The 17180-nt window shown below is 31.5% G+C and overlaps 1 protein-coding gene and 1 long non-coding RNA gene across 2 annotated transcripts in view; one reads left to right on the forward strand and one right to left on the reverse strand.

Moving 5' to 3' along the window:
* Nucleotides 1-4181, forward strand: LOC147803273 (uncharacterized). The gene is made up of 2 exons (XR_015428987.1): nt 1-907; nt 2925-4181. It is a non-coding gene; the product is annotated as an uncharacterized LOC147803273 (long non-coding RNA).
* The window catches only part of LOC107447651 (UPAR/Ly6 domain-containing protein crok), a 26621-nt gene continuing 12520 nt past the window's right edge, over nt 3080-17180 (reverse strand). Inside the window, exons 2-3 of the mRNA XM_087150700.1 lie at nt 15599-15757; nt 3080-9995 (exon numbers count right to left, since the gene is read on the reverse strand). Coding sequence (XP_087006826.1) covers nt 9778-9995; nt 15599-15757 — 377 coding nt within the window. The 3' untranslated portion in view covers nt 3080-9777. The remainder of the gene's footprint in view (nt 9996-15598; nt 15758-17180) is intronic.

Consider the following 17180-nt stretch of genomic DNA (forward strand, 5'->3'; position numbering starts at 1 on the left):
TCTCCTCATTTTTTTTTTCATAATGAACTATAGAACAATACATAAATAATTCAAGTATTCATCATCTTTAAATAATAAATGTAATGCGTTTTTTAGAAACTTTAGCAAATCTGTCAATAATTTTTTCAACATCCAAATCAATTTCTCGATGAATGTTTAATAATGCGAGTCCATTCAATCGTTCTTGATTTTGAGTTGCTCTAAGCCAAGTTTTGAGACGACGACGAGTTGAAAAGGAACGATCTGCTGTTGCTGCACTAACTGGCAGAGTTATTAAAATTCTCAACAACATATTGATTCATGGATACAAATCGATGTTACAGGCATTAACAATCTTAGAAAGATCGTTAAGCACTTCAAGTCCTGCTTCTGTTTCACGTTGCCATTTTGCCACCCAAAGACCAAATTCTGTTTCGACAACTTTTACGGAAGCATTTAAGAGATTCTTATAAAACTCGGCAGTTTCATGAACATCTCTATAAGATCTTCTTCTGTAACAGTTTGAAGAGGTAAAAAAAACTCTTAGATTAAAGAGTTTCATCACATCTAGGGAAAGTCTGTCCTTTAAATCTGTTAAAATATTATCTAATAAAGGAATATCTAATAAAGGAATACAATGAAACTATGAGGATTTTCGTTTTAATCTTTTGGATTATGATTCTTGAAACAGTGAAGAACATAATTAGGTGGGGGGAAAATCGATTTTTCCGACCTACCTAGTTGTATATGTCCCCTTAAATAATTCTTGAAACATTTTATTTCTTTTGTAAACTATTAAAAAAATTATTATTTTCCACTGATCACAGATAAAATTCTGGAAGGGGAGTAATGTGGCGTAACTACCACTATGAATATTGAATACCAATTCACTAGTATATAAGACATGCTAACTTGATTCTATCTTAGCGTTGAGAGTTATTTAGCAGAACATAGAGAACCTGAGCTGATTGAATATACAAACCCACAGGAAGTTAAAACAATCATAACAAAACTGCATAATAGAAAAGCCCCTGGCTTAGATAACGTTAAAAACAAAATGATCAAAGCCCTACCAGATCATTACGTAGAATATTTTACAAAGATATATAATGCATGTTTATCGCAAAACTACTTTCCATCTGTGTGGAAAACTGCCAATATCATTCTCTTTCCAAAGCCAAACAAAGACTTACTATCTCCTACCAGCTATAGACCTATAAGTTTGCTATGCACTCTTGGGAAAATACTGGAAAGAATAGTATACACAAGACTCAAACCATTTCTCGGTTGTTTGCCAGACGAGCAGTACGGGTTCAGGGCGAAACTCGATACTACAAAGCAACTGCTAAGGATTGTAGATTATATTGGCAGGGGACTGCACTTAAAGCAGACATCAGTTTTATTAATGCTTGACATCAGCAAAGCGTTTGACAGAGTATGGCACAAGGGAATTATATACAAACTTATAGAACTGGCATTCCCTGCAGGACTAGTGAAATTTGTACACAGCTACCTGACTGAAAGGAACTTTCAGATCAAAATGAGAAATGTATGCTCAACTCTAAGGAGTATAAAAGCAGGAGTACCGCAAGGTAGCATCCTCGGACCAATCTTGTATATCCTATTTACACACGACTTTCCAATAGATAGGGGCGATTGGAATAGCTTAACTGCATTTTATGCTGATGACACTGGGGTCATAGTAAGATCTAGAGATCCAAACTTGGCTATAGAAAAACTGCAGAATAAGATTTATGACTACGAAGAGTGGTGTTTAAACTGGAGATTTGAAGTAAATGCTCAAAAGTCCCAACTGCTGATTATCCAAAAGACAAGGAAATCAATCAGAGAGCATAACGAACTGGTACTATTTAACCAAGTGATACCAAGAGTTAAAAAGGCAACTTACTTAGGTCTAGTTATTAACAGCAGACTGACCTGGTCGGACCACGTTAAAAATGTTAAGAACAAGGCAAACGCTGCAACTATAATACTGCAAAGCTTGATGTACAGTGGGAAGATGAGCCTGAAACTTAAGAGGTTACTGTACACCTCCATGATAAGACCGATCATGACCTATGCCTCGCCAGCATGGTGTAATGTTTCAGGGAGTGAGCTTGGGAAACTCACAGCCACGCAAAACAAGATCCTGCGAAAACTAACAGGAGTACGAGTACGAGAGGAATGTTGACATTCACTCAGATTTAGAGTTAGATAGTTTCGAACATCACTTTACCAAACTCAATCGAAACTTTTTCAAGAAAGCGTTGACGTGTACTGCAGCAAATTTCGACTCAGTTTTTGAGTTCGAAAACTTAACTGAAGACGCCTCCCTGACGCCAGTGGCTCACTTTTTTACAAGTGATGCCATACTGACCATGTGAGTTTAACTCAATGGCAGCAAAATATAATGGCAAATAACCTTAAAATGGCAATATAATTTTATATAATGGCACTGATTATTGACAATTAACTCGGACATGACTAAATCACGGACAAATATAAAACAATATGAATCATACGACTCATAATGGACCATACCTCATAATTATAAATCGGACCATACCCTATAATGGGTCATTATAATCTTGACTTTTGCTTTATTGGCGAGCAATCTAACAGACTCCTAATCAGGAGTCAATAATAATCTCCACTTTTTCTTTACAGGACTTTCTTATTTCTAATTGCATATTTATGTATTATCATGTATATTTCTATTTTATTTTATTTTATTATGTTAATATTTACTAATATCTCATAATTTTACTATTAAATCATCTTTATGATTATACCTGAGCAATGGCTCATACTAATTTTCTAATTTCAATTCTAGGAACAAAGACCTCAAGGTTACACCAGAAGGATCTGCAACACATGATGAAGAGGTAAAGGGCCCTATGGCCTCAGGCACCTCGGCCAAACTACAGGATCAGGATCTATCTTAGACATACCTTTTGATAGATGAAGGTTGACACAGTCAAAATTTAAAATCATTTAATCATTGCATGAAATCATTTCAAAATAACAGGCATCAAATTATGTGTTAGCCTTTTTGTTATCTTAGGCTTGTCTTTCTTAGTGTTTAACCAAGCAGAACAACTTTTAAACTGAAAGAAATTTATTCAAAAGTTCACAAAAGTTTCATCTACAAGAAATTATCAAAATTCTTTGAACTCAGTGGAAATTAAAGACACCGGAAAGAATATGGTATACATTTCACTTATAAAAATATCAAAGTAAGTAAAACATTTATTCTAAATGACAAATCCATAAATTAAGCAGTTATTTAAGTAACTATTCTATAAATAAAGACGAAATTATAAGACAATAAATAAAGAAAGGAAGCCTTTGAATTGTTTTTTTTTTCACATTTGTTATGTCATGCATTTCCTTTTAATTGAAACTTATTTAATTCTTTTTTCGGAATCGATATTGCTTTTTTAAATGTTACTGAAAATAAGATTATTTATATTAATAAAATACTTCCAAAATATTTTTTTTAATCTTTTTATTGACCCTTTTAAATCTTTTTTTTTCTAATTGTTATAACTGAAAACTTAAAATCCATTTTTGATGCTTAAATAGAATTAGAGTATTGATAAAGGTCTTGAAATACTCCCGGAATGTAATAAAATAAAGAACGAAAATAATTTCAATACAGAATCAAAGTTATTTTAAAACAAAATGTTATCAAACTGATCCAGATCGGACAAGATCAAATGAATTGTTTGCTAAGTTGAAAATTTTTTGTGAGTGAAATTGCATCAAGTCATGCTACAATGTAGTTATGCATTCGTCATTTAAGGTATTGAAAATATCGTTTTAGTTTTAGAAGAATTCCGAAAGTGTTAATTAAAGATTCGTCCAGTTAATTTGAGAAATGAACTATTGTTGTATGTTTCCAGTATGTTTTATCATAAGATCCCAAAGAAGCAAAAGGATTCGAAAAATGATCCAAAATAGTAAACTATAGACGCAAAATTCCGAACAACCCATTCCGAGATTAAGAAAATGGCGCCCCTCATGCCATCAAAAGAGTTAGCCACGATCGAACTATGAGTGCTGTGTAATCACGCTCTCTCGTTTTGGAATGTTGATCTAAGAACCTATTTACGCGCAGCCATCGAAATCTATTATTGCAAATCAAATAGTTGCATTGCATTCAAGTCATGTTCTTTTTTTTTTATTTTTAAAAACAAGAATACCTTTCATTTCTTTGGGATCATAGGACCGCTGAACTTCGCGTTCATTTAGAACACTTTAAAAAAAAGTGTTCTTTTTTAAATCATCTCCGCTTGGAGTCGAAACTTCGACAAGCGTGAAAAATCGATAACGATTCCTTTCTTCGATTGAAATGACTTTCATCTATATCATAAATCGGAAATTCCACTCAATTCTTTAATCAGAGCAAAGCTTGTGTTCGTTCCAGTCTTTCTGTAAGAGAGTGAAGTAGTTCACGATTATTATTGTCTCTGTTCGGGTTTCTTCCTCTAGCCATTTCGGCTAAGTAATACTGAGCCCAATTATAACCCATTCTATGTAATTAGGCATTTCCATTCCTTTACGAAATTCCTTTCCAGTTGAAAAATTAAGTTTTAAATCTCCCCTTAATAATAAAACAAAAAATGAAACAGAAACTTGATTAATAGTTTTTAATGTTGTGTTTTGTGGTATTAGGAGAGCAAAGAAAACTTCATTTCCAGAATTCAAAGTTAGGAGTAACGTTATTACAAACATCCCTAATAAGTTGGGCTTAGCGTTATGGCTAAAAACTTTGTCAAGTTTAGTGTAGCCTCTATAAGTTCAGTACAGCAATATTGCTAAAAATATTCAAACTCGCGACTAACGTGTCTAATGAGTTTGCGTGGCATGGTAACAGCATGTGTGCTCAAGAATACCATTTTAACTGCCAAACGTGTCTAATGAGTTTGTGGCATGGTGACAACAAGTGTGCTCAAGAATACCATTTTAACTGCCAAACGTGTCGAATGAGTTTGTGGCGTGGTAACAACAAGTGTGCTCAAGAATACCATTTTAACTGCCAAACGTGTCGAATGAGTTTGTGGCATGGTAACAACAAGTGTGCTCAAGAATACCATTTTTAGTTGCCAAACTGTGCAACGAAGTTTGATTATCGGAACGAAAAAAGGGTAAAAAGGAGGATTATTCCAATAGTATGAACCTAAGAATTAATATCTTCATAGATGCGCGTAGGCTCCGTTCGATCAAGAAAGCGTTGTTTTCGATCTTTTTTGATTGGGCAAACACCAGTGGTGGCAAGAAAAACGTCATATCCGGCCATTGAATGGGCAGTAATTTTGAAAGCATTAACAGTTCCGATAAATACAATGATGCACAGTTTTTTTTATTCACAAAAATTCCAAAGGTATATATAGAGTTTCAGAGTTTGTTTTCTTTATTTTTCGATTTTTGGTTTCCTTTGCTCTCTACCAATTTCATATTTTCATTTTTTTTAAAAAATAAAAGACACTCAAGTATTTGAGAAACGTTGTAAAGCTATAGTTAAATAATGAGGAATGCAATGTACTCCATGAAAAAGAATAAAGAATTTGTTGTGAATTATTGTCATTACAGTTATTGTGAGTAGTTTTTAGGTAAACATTGATTGATTGATTGTAACCCGCAATTCCAAAAGGTAGAGCTCTGCCTACCTTTTACGTACAAATCAAAATCGATAAATTTCTTATTTAAATTATAAAGAATTTTCTAAATTGGTCTAAAAGGTTTCTACAAGTATGCAGTTTGCTATGCAAAGTTTAATTTGTGCATTGAAAAGTAAATTATATGAACTCAAAATGGTAATAAAACACTTCAGATTGTCATTTAAGTAAGTTTCTTTGCTACTTTTGATTTTAATGTATTAAGCGAATTTTATAATTTTATGCAAACGAAATAATCTGTTCTTTTACTAATCTAAAATATTAATTAAAAACTAAATATTTATTACAATCTTACTAGTATTTCAAAAGCATTAATCAAGTGCAAACCAAATATTTATGCTAATTGTTATTTTTTAGCAATCGATTTATGCCATGACGTAACAAACGGGAAAGTTACTTTTTTTTTGTATTTCATGACACAGTTTTTTTGAGTTATTTGTTAGAGAAGCTTATGTTGATTTTTTTTGCTTGTTTTTTTTTGGGTTTTTTTTTTTGTTTTTTTTTTCAACATTAAGAATTTTTTGTAACATTCAGGAACAAAACTACAACCATAAAAATCACACAATAAAAAAATTCACATGAAACGTTAGGATGAAATATCAATAACCAAAACAAAAATGAAATAAAAATGACTCAAATTTTACACATTAAGTGGCGAAAAATATGTTTCAAATACAAAAATATGCTATTTCTTACCTGACTTTAATGGGTTTTTTTTCATTAATTCTATCAGCTTCCATAAATGATGAAAAAAAATTCCAAATAAAAAATGTCCGTAACTATTGTAAAAGTTATAAATATTTATACCAATGTAAATTTTTGGGATTAAATCCGTTTTCAATAAAATTTTACTCTTTTTTCACTTAAATACAAAATTGCATGAATGAAATTTTTGCAAAAATATCGAATTCCGTGAGAAGGGAACAACATCATCACAGTTATCTGATCACAGTTAATGTTCCAAACACGATGACGATTATGACAGATGGCGAATTTCAAGCAATGTCAAAATCGTTTTCTCTCTCTTTATCTCTCTCTCTTTTTAATTATTCAGCAAGTTGCTAATATTTGAAAACGATTTAGCTTCTTGAATGAGCAAGATGTTGAGCAGTGTAAAAAAAATTTTATTGCTAATTATAAGCTTTATATTATCGTCTGCAAGCTCGGTTGAAATTTTTTAAAAGTCAGATTTAGACAATGCTAGTATTTTTCATATTTATTTTTTTTATTTTGAACTTATAAACGATGTGTCAGGGTTCCTATTTATGGAAAAATAACTGCCACACATTTTTTTTATAGAAATACTTGATTTAAAAGAAAATATCCAATTTTTTTAAAATATGTTATAATCTCGTTCTCCGAACCATATTTTTCGCCATAATATACTCAAAAGCTATATTAAACACTTTCATATATTTTTTGAAAACAAATATTCTCCAAGTTTTGACCATAAATAATATGCACTGTTAGGAAATATACGAACAAAATAAAATATTCTAAAACACATATTGGAATAAAAAATCTACGAAGAATATCATGCAAAATGAACAAATTCTTCGCAGGGCTAGAATCTTTGGAATATTAGCTGTAACTTTATCTAGTGAACAGGCTTTTAAACTGTCACTAAAATAAGTACCATAAAGACGAAGAAACCACGTTTCATTAGAATTGAACAGAAGTATGTAAAATAGTCAATATTCAAAAGAAAAACTATCAAAATGATTTTTAAGAATTACACTAACTTAAAAAAACTGCTAAAAATGGTTCGTTAACATATTAAATGATAATTTAAAAATAAAGTAAAGCAAATCTATTTGAATTTATGAAAATAAACATTATCTCAATAAATAATAATTAAATTTCAAACAAAGTTTTAAGTTCCATTGTTATTTTTATTCATTTTTGGTAAATTTTAATATATCCCAGTTAAGCCCACGAGGAACCTTTTAATCAATGCCATTAATTAATTAAGCCCTTTAATCAATGGGTTTGAAAAATTCTAAATATCTATACACATATCATTTGAGTGCAATATAGACATGGTTGGTTAAAAAAGTGCAAACTTGAGATATTTTTGACACTATATCGTTTTCGAAATGAAATGTCAATACTTTAAAAAAAAGTTTAAGCCTTAACCCTAATCCTGAAAAGCAATTTCGAATGTATGCTAACAGTTGATCCCTGAACCATTCTGATATTTAAGTAAAAAAAAAATACTTAAGAATATCTAATCAATTGTGGTTTCACATACATTATAGTAAGAGATAAAGTACAACGAACAACAAACACACAGACACAATTAACAGAGAATGTTTTTTTTTTCATCTTTAGGAGATTTGGAAAAAGGAAATAATTTAAGTTTGCTCTACGCATTTTAAGGCAACTCCATATCTAATTCTATGTCGGTTAAAACAAAACATCTTTGGCTGAAATTCAAATAGTAAGCATAATTTTACAGGCAACGAATGATACTGGAATTATCTTAATAAATAAACAAGTTAAAAGCTCCAGTTATAATGCTTTTTGGAAAAAGGAAACATTTAGATATGCGTAAGTAGTTTAAGCTCAATAAATAATCCATGCTTTTTTTTTCAAGCTAATTAAAAAACGTTGCCATCGCCAAAAGCAAGTAAAGCGTGCTCAAATGCAAAGTGATTTCATAGTTCTATTTAGCTGTAACCATGCCTTTGAATTATTTACACTGCAACACCGATGAACTACGAGAAGTTAAGACAAATGAAGCGAAAAAGTAAAACGATTTCGATGAACTACGAGAAGTTTAGACAAATGAAGCGAAAAAGTAAAACGATTTCAAACATGCAAGAAAGCTGACACTTCTAAAATAATGTTTTAACTAAAAATTAGAAACATTTTTGAACTGCTTCCAAAGCGTCTATGATTAAATCTAATACTTTTTTCCAAAAAATGGTATTCACATAGTGTTTACTGAAAAATATAGCACAACTTTGAACAATCTTTAGATATTTGTGCTTTTAATTGTAAATGCATTGCTTAGGTATGGAATAATTCTATGAACACTTTTTATAAAGCTTTTTTGAACAACAACAATAACGGGATTTTTTTTAACTGACTTTGCCATAAAGTAATATTTTTTTTTACAGAGGGAACTTTACAGCATATAAATAAAACCGAAAACACTGTGTCTCAGCAAAAGCTTCTTACTATTTAACTTTACTATTTGTTTGTTTTTTTATCATTGCAAAGTGTATTTTACAGTGTGAAAATTTTTTGTGACAAATATGAACTAATCCTAAGTTTTATGACTACAAGCATTATTGTATAACGCCTAGTCTAAAAATATTCTTTGAAGTTTTATATATAACAATTAAACTAAAGCCTCGTTTTTCTGGTTTCTTGTCTTTGGTACAAAATAAAAATATATAGTATTTATTTAACAATAAACATCTAAACGAATTAAGAATCATTAACTATTCACATATTTCTTACAATTCCCAACTTTTTTTAAAATTATAGTTTGTTAACCATTAAAATAGAAAATATCAGTTGAATAAGCAATAATGTAAGGTCATTTATTCAGAATGCTTTATGAAAAGCGTAACATTCTTTTGACTTATTTTTCTTTTTAAAACTGAAAACATCGATCGAAATTTTTTTTAGCATTCATTTTAGCATTGAAGCTGAGGTTAATAAAATGCTTGATACATTTTGCTGTTGAAATATCTTAAGTTGGGAATTATAGTTTACGTAAAAAATAAATTGATTTCGCCAACAACAAATCGAATGCTATCCCAAAACCTGTGTACATTAATAAAAACACATTCTTAATATTTAAAAATATATTACTCGATATAAATATACAAAACTTAATAAATTATCAATGTAAACTAGGAATGAAATGTACAAAAGCAATGAACATAATTAAAATAAATAGGAAAACAACGGAAATGTTTGATAAAAAAACAATTGAAATGCATGATGGGATAGCAATCGATATTATAATCGATATATCGATTATTAGTAATCGATATATTTATATATATATATATCTTTGTACATCTGCTTAGTCATATTTGGAAGCTGCAAGAACATGGCCAGCGGTTGAAGGGTGTCCAAACGGGGCTGCTGCTTTTGTGGTTTATTTGACGGTCATCCAGATGGAGAAGATGACCATGGCCATTAGGGCTATCCAGCTGCTCTGTTGGATGGTATGTGGAGCGGCGTTACAGCCATCATAGTTACAGCTACAGTACTGTATCAGGACGTTGAAGGTGCCAGCTCTCTTGAAGCAATCGTGGCTTTCGTTCTCGTTGCTGAGCCAACCGCAGCCCCGCACAAAGCGGTAGTCATCCCTTACTGTAGACACAAAAAGAGTAAGTTAATGAGTAAAAGTGACAGCAAGTGCGGTGATTGCGAAACACCCTGTACAACATACTGTTAAAGGGGTCTGTTTAGAAGAAATTTGGGTCCGTTAACGGACCCTTCACAAAATATCTTTTCATAAAAACGGACCCTTCACAAAATATTTTAACTTAAAAACGAAACCTTCACAAAATATTTTAACTTCAAAACGGACCTTTCACAAAATAATGTATCTTTTAATCGGACACTTCACAAATTTGTTTATCTTCTTTGTTGTTTCGTTAATCGAATAAACCCTTCCCAGGGGAGTGGAGGGAAAGAAAGACAGGTGTAAGCGAACTAAGTTTTGTCTTCGGCAGACGCTTCTTCCTTTGTTCGTCCGAATCGAATATTGCGCTTTCAGCAGAATAGGCTAAATACCAAATATTTGTATGTTGCATTTCTAATTTAGTAGCAGTTTGTTTTTAAAAATTTAATTTTTTTTAATTATAATTTTACAGTGTTGAGCATAATTTTGTGTCTCTTTACAATTTAAAAACTCCTTGAAAAAGTTTTTTGCAATAACAGGATCCCATTTGCACGAAATCACCAAGCAGGATCCTGGTTGAAAGAATGTGACTTAACATTTATTTTATATTCACAAATGACGAGTCATTTTTTCACAATTTTACAAAAACGGACCTTCCACTAAATATCTGGACAGACCCCTGCTGTATAAGATGAATGTGTAACTATTAAGAGTGGGGATTGCAAGCAAAGAGTGGGGATATTTATAAATATTATGAGATAATGCAAACAATTAATAACATCGTTAAAGCTCAGTGTTAATGAACAATTATCATTTATAATTAAGGCCCGGATTTTGATGACATTTGCATTTTTTTGCATTTTTGGACATTTTTTGTCCTTTAGAGCATTTTTTGAGATTTATAGGGCATTTTCTTTAAATTTTGGGGCATATTTTGCATTTTAAAGCATTTTTTGAATTTTTTGTTAATTTTTTTCTAATTTTTATTATTTTTTTATAATTTTTTATTATTACACTGGCTTCCAAACAATGAAGAAAGTCTCTAGGATATTAAAAGGTGAAGCAACATCTTTTCAAATTGAAGAAGAATTGTCAGTAAGTGTGACCGTCCTTTTCAAGTACGCACCAATAACATCAGTAGACGTTGAAAGAAGATTCTCCTGGTATAAAAATTTGCTTTCAGACAAGAGACGCTCGTTTACATTTCAAAATATTAAAAAAAGATTTAATAATCCAGTGTAATTCTGATATTTAGTAATATTATGAGATGGAAGTTGTTATATTCATTTAAGTTTCTATACAAAATGAAAATGTTTTGGAGTCAATATATTTTCCTTTTTTTTTTTGCTATTTTAGGATATAAAACATATTTTTCAAACTTTAATGAACGTAGAACAAGTATTGCATTGCTTTATATTTTTGAAACGACTCATAATAATTTTAAAGAGTAAAACATTGTTTTAGTTCAATATTTTTCCTTCTATTTAAGTCATGTCATAAGGCATTTTTGGCGCAATTTTCGCATTTTAAGGGCATTTTTTGCAGTTTGTAAGGGCACTTTTTAAGGGCATTAATTGAGATTTTTTAGGTCATCAAAATCCGGGCTCTATTTATAATCATAATAAGCCATTACCAAACCATCCATTTATGCAGACTGATACGAATTGGGTTGCATCACTGGATTGGAAGTAAATGTTGCAGTCGTTGGTTACTTTTTTAAACGAACATTCTCTTTGAAGTTTGTTTGAAGTGTAGTAAAACTATTTTTCTTAAAATCGAATTGAATAAACCGAGAAAAAAAATCAACAAAAAAATTCTTGATCGCCATCGGTTACCCATGGGTCAAGTGCTTTTTCTTTTTGGATTGACTCCGTTAAACGCCACACCATTTCAAGTCATGGGTGGCAAAAACTGTCTCCATTGATGTTAGTCGTTTTCATATCCTGCCTATGTACGTGTTTCACAAACTACTTTTCCGTCTTCAGCATTCACATTTATATTGAAATCAACGTCAAGACAGTTATTAAGCGTTAATAATAAAAATAATATAAAAAATACTTTAAATTATTACTGTGTGAATACATTGCCTGCTGGTGAAAAGAAAAACAGAAGCGGTCGTCATAGCAACGCATGCTCACTATTATTCTTGAACACAGTTGAGAAGTGCGTGGACGCCATCTTGCCAACGGGTAATGAAGTATTATAGATCGACATTTTATTGGGATGGGAGAGCGGTTCTTGCTTTGTTTCTTCGTTTATGTGTCTGACAAAGTTTCCCCTCAAGTATTATTCAAGAGAGAAGCTGAATCGTGTCGCGATACTTTTTGTTCAATTTAAAATTAATACTGACATCTGTAAATGGTAGGTTGATCTACCGTTATTTTGGGTTTCTTCGATGTTTACCCTACTTCAAAAAGTTTATTGTATATCAGTTCGATTTCCGAAGCTTTGTTTGTCACTTTGAACCCAATCCGGAAGACAAGGGAACTCCTGGATATAGTATTGGGCGAAGATTGCCTTCGTGGAGGACTTTTTGGTTGAACTAACCCGCATTTGCGTTACATGGAGAGGAAGATCGCGAGAACCTCTTACGGCAAGGGAACTCTAATCCCTGATCCGTCTACCACTGAGGATATTTCACGTCAGCACTGTGGTCAGTGCAAGCCAGATGCGGATTCGTATCGACCCGTAATCGCTGGGATTCGCATCCGGCTCACCTCATTGGAAGGCGAACTCTCTATCCCCTGAGCTCATCGCAGCTCATAAACTACATATTGTAAATGGACTGGGATAGCCTGGTTGGTAGGGTGTTGTCCAAGACGTGAGTTAGATTTCCGATGACTTCCCGCTCCCAGAATGGCGCACGCTAAATCTGTCGGGCTCACCAAGTCCTTCAAGTTCCCATTACAAATTAATAACACTGGGGGTATTGGATCTGTCGTGCTCTGGTTCAGGTCAAAATTATGATCTGTGGGAGGATGGTGTGTGAAAGTGTCCTCCCTGTAAAACGGGCTGTGATGTATGTGTGTGGCATAAGCCATAAATGGTGCCACTGGAAATCAAGAAGATCACTCTGCCTTTAAATAGTCTTGTTAGTATTTACAAGTGGCATAAGACAACAGCAAATAAGTAAATATCAGTTTTCTGGAATTCTACTTTATCCTAGTCAGTATCAGCATAGTAACGAAAATAGTTGCCAAATTTTACTTTTCTGAAAGAACTTACATTGTTTTTTTCTTAATTGTATGGCTATATTAATGTAACTAATCATAATTAATAATAATTATGTGGAAAATGTTTTGTTTTTGTTTTAAACTTTGATTGTTTAAATATTTGCAACTTAGATTGGTTTTAAAAGACTGATAAAATTAACTCATTGAAAAACGTCAAAGCCAGTTTGATTGCCTCATGAAACTTTAAAATGTTTCTAACACAGTAATTCATTTTAGACGTTGTTAACTGCTATTCCCTGATTATCGCGAATTAACTCGGCTACGTATATATTGCAAATTCCCGAGATAACTCGGGTATAGCAGAATTTGTCAGCATGTTTTGTTTTCTTACGTTTTTACTCGTCCGGAAGCTAAAAAAAAAAAAAAAAAGTGCTGTGATTAGAAGTTTGCTTGGGAGTTATGCTGTTAGATTGTGGGACTGCAAACGTGTTTTGGGTGATTGTTTATACGATGGTTGCTGACTTTACATAGAAAAAAAGAGCTTTAAAAAAAATGGTGCATCACTTCATTGGCGGTTGTAAAGTATCACTTCGTGTTTTCACTTTTAAAAACTATCATACAAAGACGAATATTTTACTTTCTTCTCCTTGGCCGAGATAACTCGGGATAGCAAACTAATCGTAAATAAAATATTTTTTACGCATAAAAGAAAATTTAAATTTTAACTTAAAACTTGTTTATTATGTTTTGTTTCATTTCCTTGTATTTATTAATAAAATAAAAAAAATATGTTGATTTTTTGCATTTTTTTTTCTTCAAAAAAATTTGTAAGGGAAGCTACTTAAAAAAAAATTTAAATTTGAAAAACCTCTGAATTTTATTAATAAATGCAGGGAACTAAAACAAAACATCATACACAAGTTCTAAGCTGAAATGTTAACATTTCGTACGTGTCAAAAATATTTAATTTACCATCAGTTTACGATCCCAAATGATCTCGGGCAAATTAAAAAAGTTAAATATGAGTCTTTGTATATGTTCACATCTTTATGATCTGAAAAATCATCTCCATTACTTCCGATAACGAACTTTTTATTTTCTCTATGTAAATTCATCAACTATTATACATGCAATTGTACAAAACACGTCTGCATAGCAAAACTCACAAACAAAAATTGGCAAACTTCCAATCACGGCAGATTATTATTATTTCCTGTTTAGCTTCCGACCGAATAAGAACGCGATGAAACAAAATATATTGACGAATTCTGGTTTATAGCTGTAGAAAACAGTTAATAGCTGTAGAAAACACGCTAGCAATTAATAACTAGCAAAAAAATAAATTTCTGTTTCTAACTAATAAAAAATGAGTCAGAAAGAAATAATTAATCCCTTAATAAACGTGCTTTTGTAGTACATATTATTTTATTTCACATTCAAAATTATTATCACAAACTGTTTAACAAAGTGTGTTATAGTTAAGTAAATAACTTTTAAACTAATTTAGTCAAATTTCGAAATCGTTAAAAGTGTGCCACCCCCAAAAAAGGTATCACTGGGTTAAAGTATTTACTTTCGACCGGCAATGTGTCAAGCGCAAGGTTGGCAAGTTTCTGCCGAGGTGGTTAAAACCACTGGTATAAACCGGTTAAAACTGGCATGGCAGTAACCCTTTTCTGCCACATTTGCGGCAGAAACTGGCAGAAATTAAGAAAATGACATAAAAGTTAAGTACTGAGATTGACATACAATGGAAAATTCATAGAAAAAACATATAAATGTTAAACAAAGTGACCAGTGAACTTGCTGTTTACATTTATGAATCAGTGAATCTAATCAAATATATAACCTCTTACATACAGCAAGGATTAAAACTGTTACTGTTATAATAATTGGATTGTTGCCATGTAAATTATGTCTTGAAAAGAAAAAAAAACTATTTGAAAGTAGCTCTATTCAGTTATATTAAGAGTTAAATTATAATAATTACTGAATTTCAGAGTTAAATAAAATAAACTAAAATTTAGTATTTATATTTATTATTACATTACTTTATTCTTTATTTAATATAAATATTTGATATACTGCACTCATTATATTTAATGTAAACAAAATAATATATATTTACAAACAATGTATTAAAAAGTTTGTTACAGTTACATGGAGTTACATTTTTCAGTTTGCTTAAGCAAAATGTCATTAAGCAATTACTAGAACTAATATAGACGTTTTTTTAGTTTCTGCCAGTTTTTGCCGGTTTTTACCGGTTATAACCAGTTTCTGCCACTGGCATGGCAAAAACCAGTTTCTGCCGGCAAAAAGCCAACCCTGATCAAGCGTTCTAGAAATTATTTTTTAGGGGGCGTTAAGTGCTGTAAAGTAATGTATGAACTGACCTTTTTGTATAATTTTACGACAAACGGTTGCTTTCTGTTGAGGGAAGTGTTCTAGATCCCGTTGGTTGCAATCTGTGATAGCAAACGTTTCATTTCTGAAGGGGTCTCCGCAGTTTTTGTCGTAGTGGGAGTTGCATTCCCAGCACATGATTGCTAGACCTGAAAGATGAAAATGCATTGTATAATATTTTATTTAAAGTGTCAATATATTTTCTTACAAATTAGATGTCATTAATACAGTAAAACCTCGCTACAACAATAATTTTGGGACCCAATAAATATGTTGTTGTTTCTAATGCCACTTGCCACACGGGCAAGCCTGTTTTGTGAAACAGAGAAAATTTAAGGCAGAGTATGTGCTTCTTGTTTTTCAGTGGCGCCATCTATGGCCAAGAATTAGACTTCTGCTACACCATACATAGCTCCCGTTTATAGGGCCGACCCATTCATGCAACCATTCATTCATCCACAGATCGTAATTTTGACCTGAATCAGAGAATGATTGATCTCCAATCCAGTACCCCCAGAGGTTTTGATTTGTTATGGGAACATGGGAGACTTTTGCGACTCGACAGATTTAACGTGCATCAGTCACTTTACTACATGGGGAGTCTTCGGCCGGCGGGGTTCGAACCCACGAACTCTCGGACGCAGCGCCCTACCGACCAGGCTATCCCGGCCTCCAAGTAAATATAGTGTTGTAAAGCAGTGTTTCCCAAACTTATGACTTTTGAGTACCCTTTCCAAATTTTTCGTAACGCTGTGTACCACTAATAAAAGAATGAAAGTATTTTTTTTTTAATATGTTTACTTTTCTTTTTATGGTACAAAGTTTTAGGTTTTAAAAACTCCTTAATTTTGGTAAAAAAAATTCTAAGTTGGTGATAATATAATAAATATATTATCCCTATAATATATATATTATAATATATATATATATTATATATTATTCATATAATAAAAAGTATTTTTTTATGCATAAGTATGATTTATTTTTGCATATACAGTTCATCGGCAAATTATTAGACACACTATAAGTTTCTTTGTAAAATCTTAATAATTTATGTCAGTGTTTCCCAAACTTATGACTTTTGAGTACCCTTTCCAAATTTTTCGTAACGCTGTGTACCACTAATAAAAGAATAAAAGTATTTTTTTTAATATGTTTACTTTTCTTTTTATGGTACAAAGTTTTCGGTTTTAAAAATTCCTTAATTTTGGTAAAAAAAATTCTAAGTTGGTGATAATATAATAAATATATTATCCCTATAATATATATATTATAATATATATATATATTATATATTATTCATATAATAAAAAGTATTTTTTTATGCATAAGTATGATTTATTTTTGCATATACAGTTCATCGGCAAATTATTAGACACACTATAAGTTTCTTTGTAAAATCTTAATAATTTATGTCAGTGTTTCCCAAACTTATGACTTTTGAGTACCCTTTCCAAATTTTTCGTAACGCTGTGTACCACTAATAAAAGAATAAAAGTATTTTTTTTAATATGTTTACTTTTCTTTTTATGGTACAAAGTTTTCGGTTTTAAAAATTCCTTAATTTTGGTA

Source organism: Parasteatoda tepidariorum, chromosome 9, assembly GCF_982258835.1.
Source record: "Parasteatoda tepidariorum strain Cologne lab strain chromosome 9, Ptep-v5.0, whole genome shotgun sequence".
Lineage (NCBI taxonomy): Eukaryota > Metazoa > Arthropoda > Arachnida > Araneae > Theridiidae > Parasteatoda > Parasteatoda tepidariorum.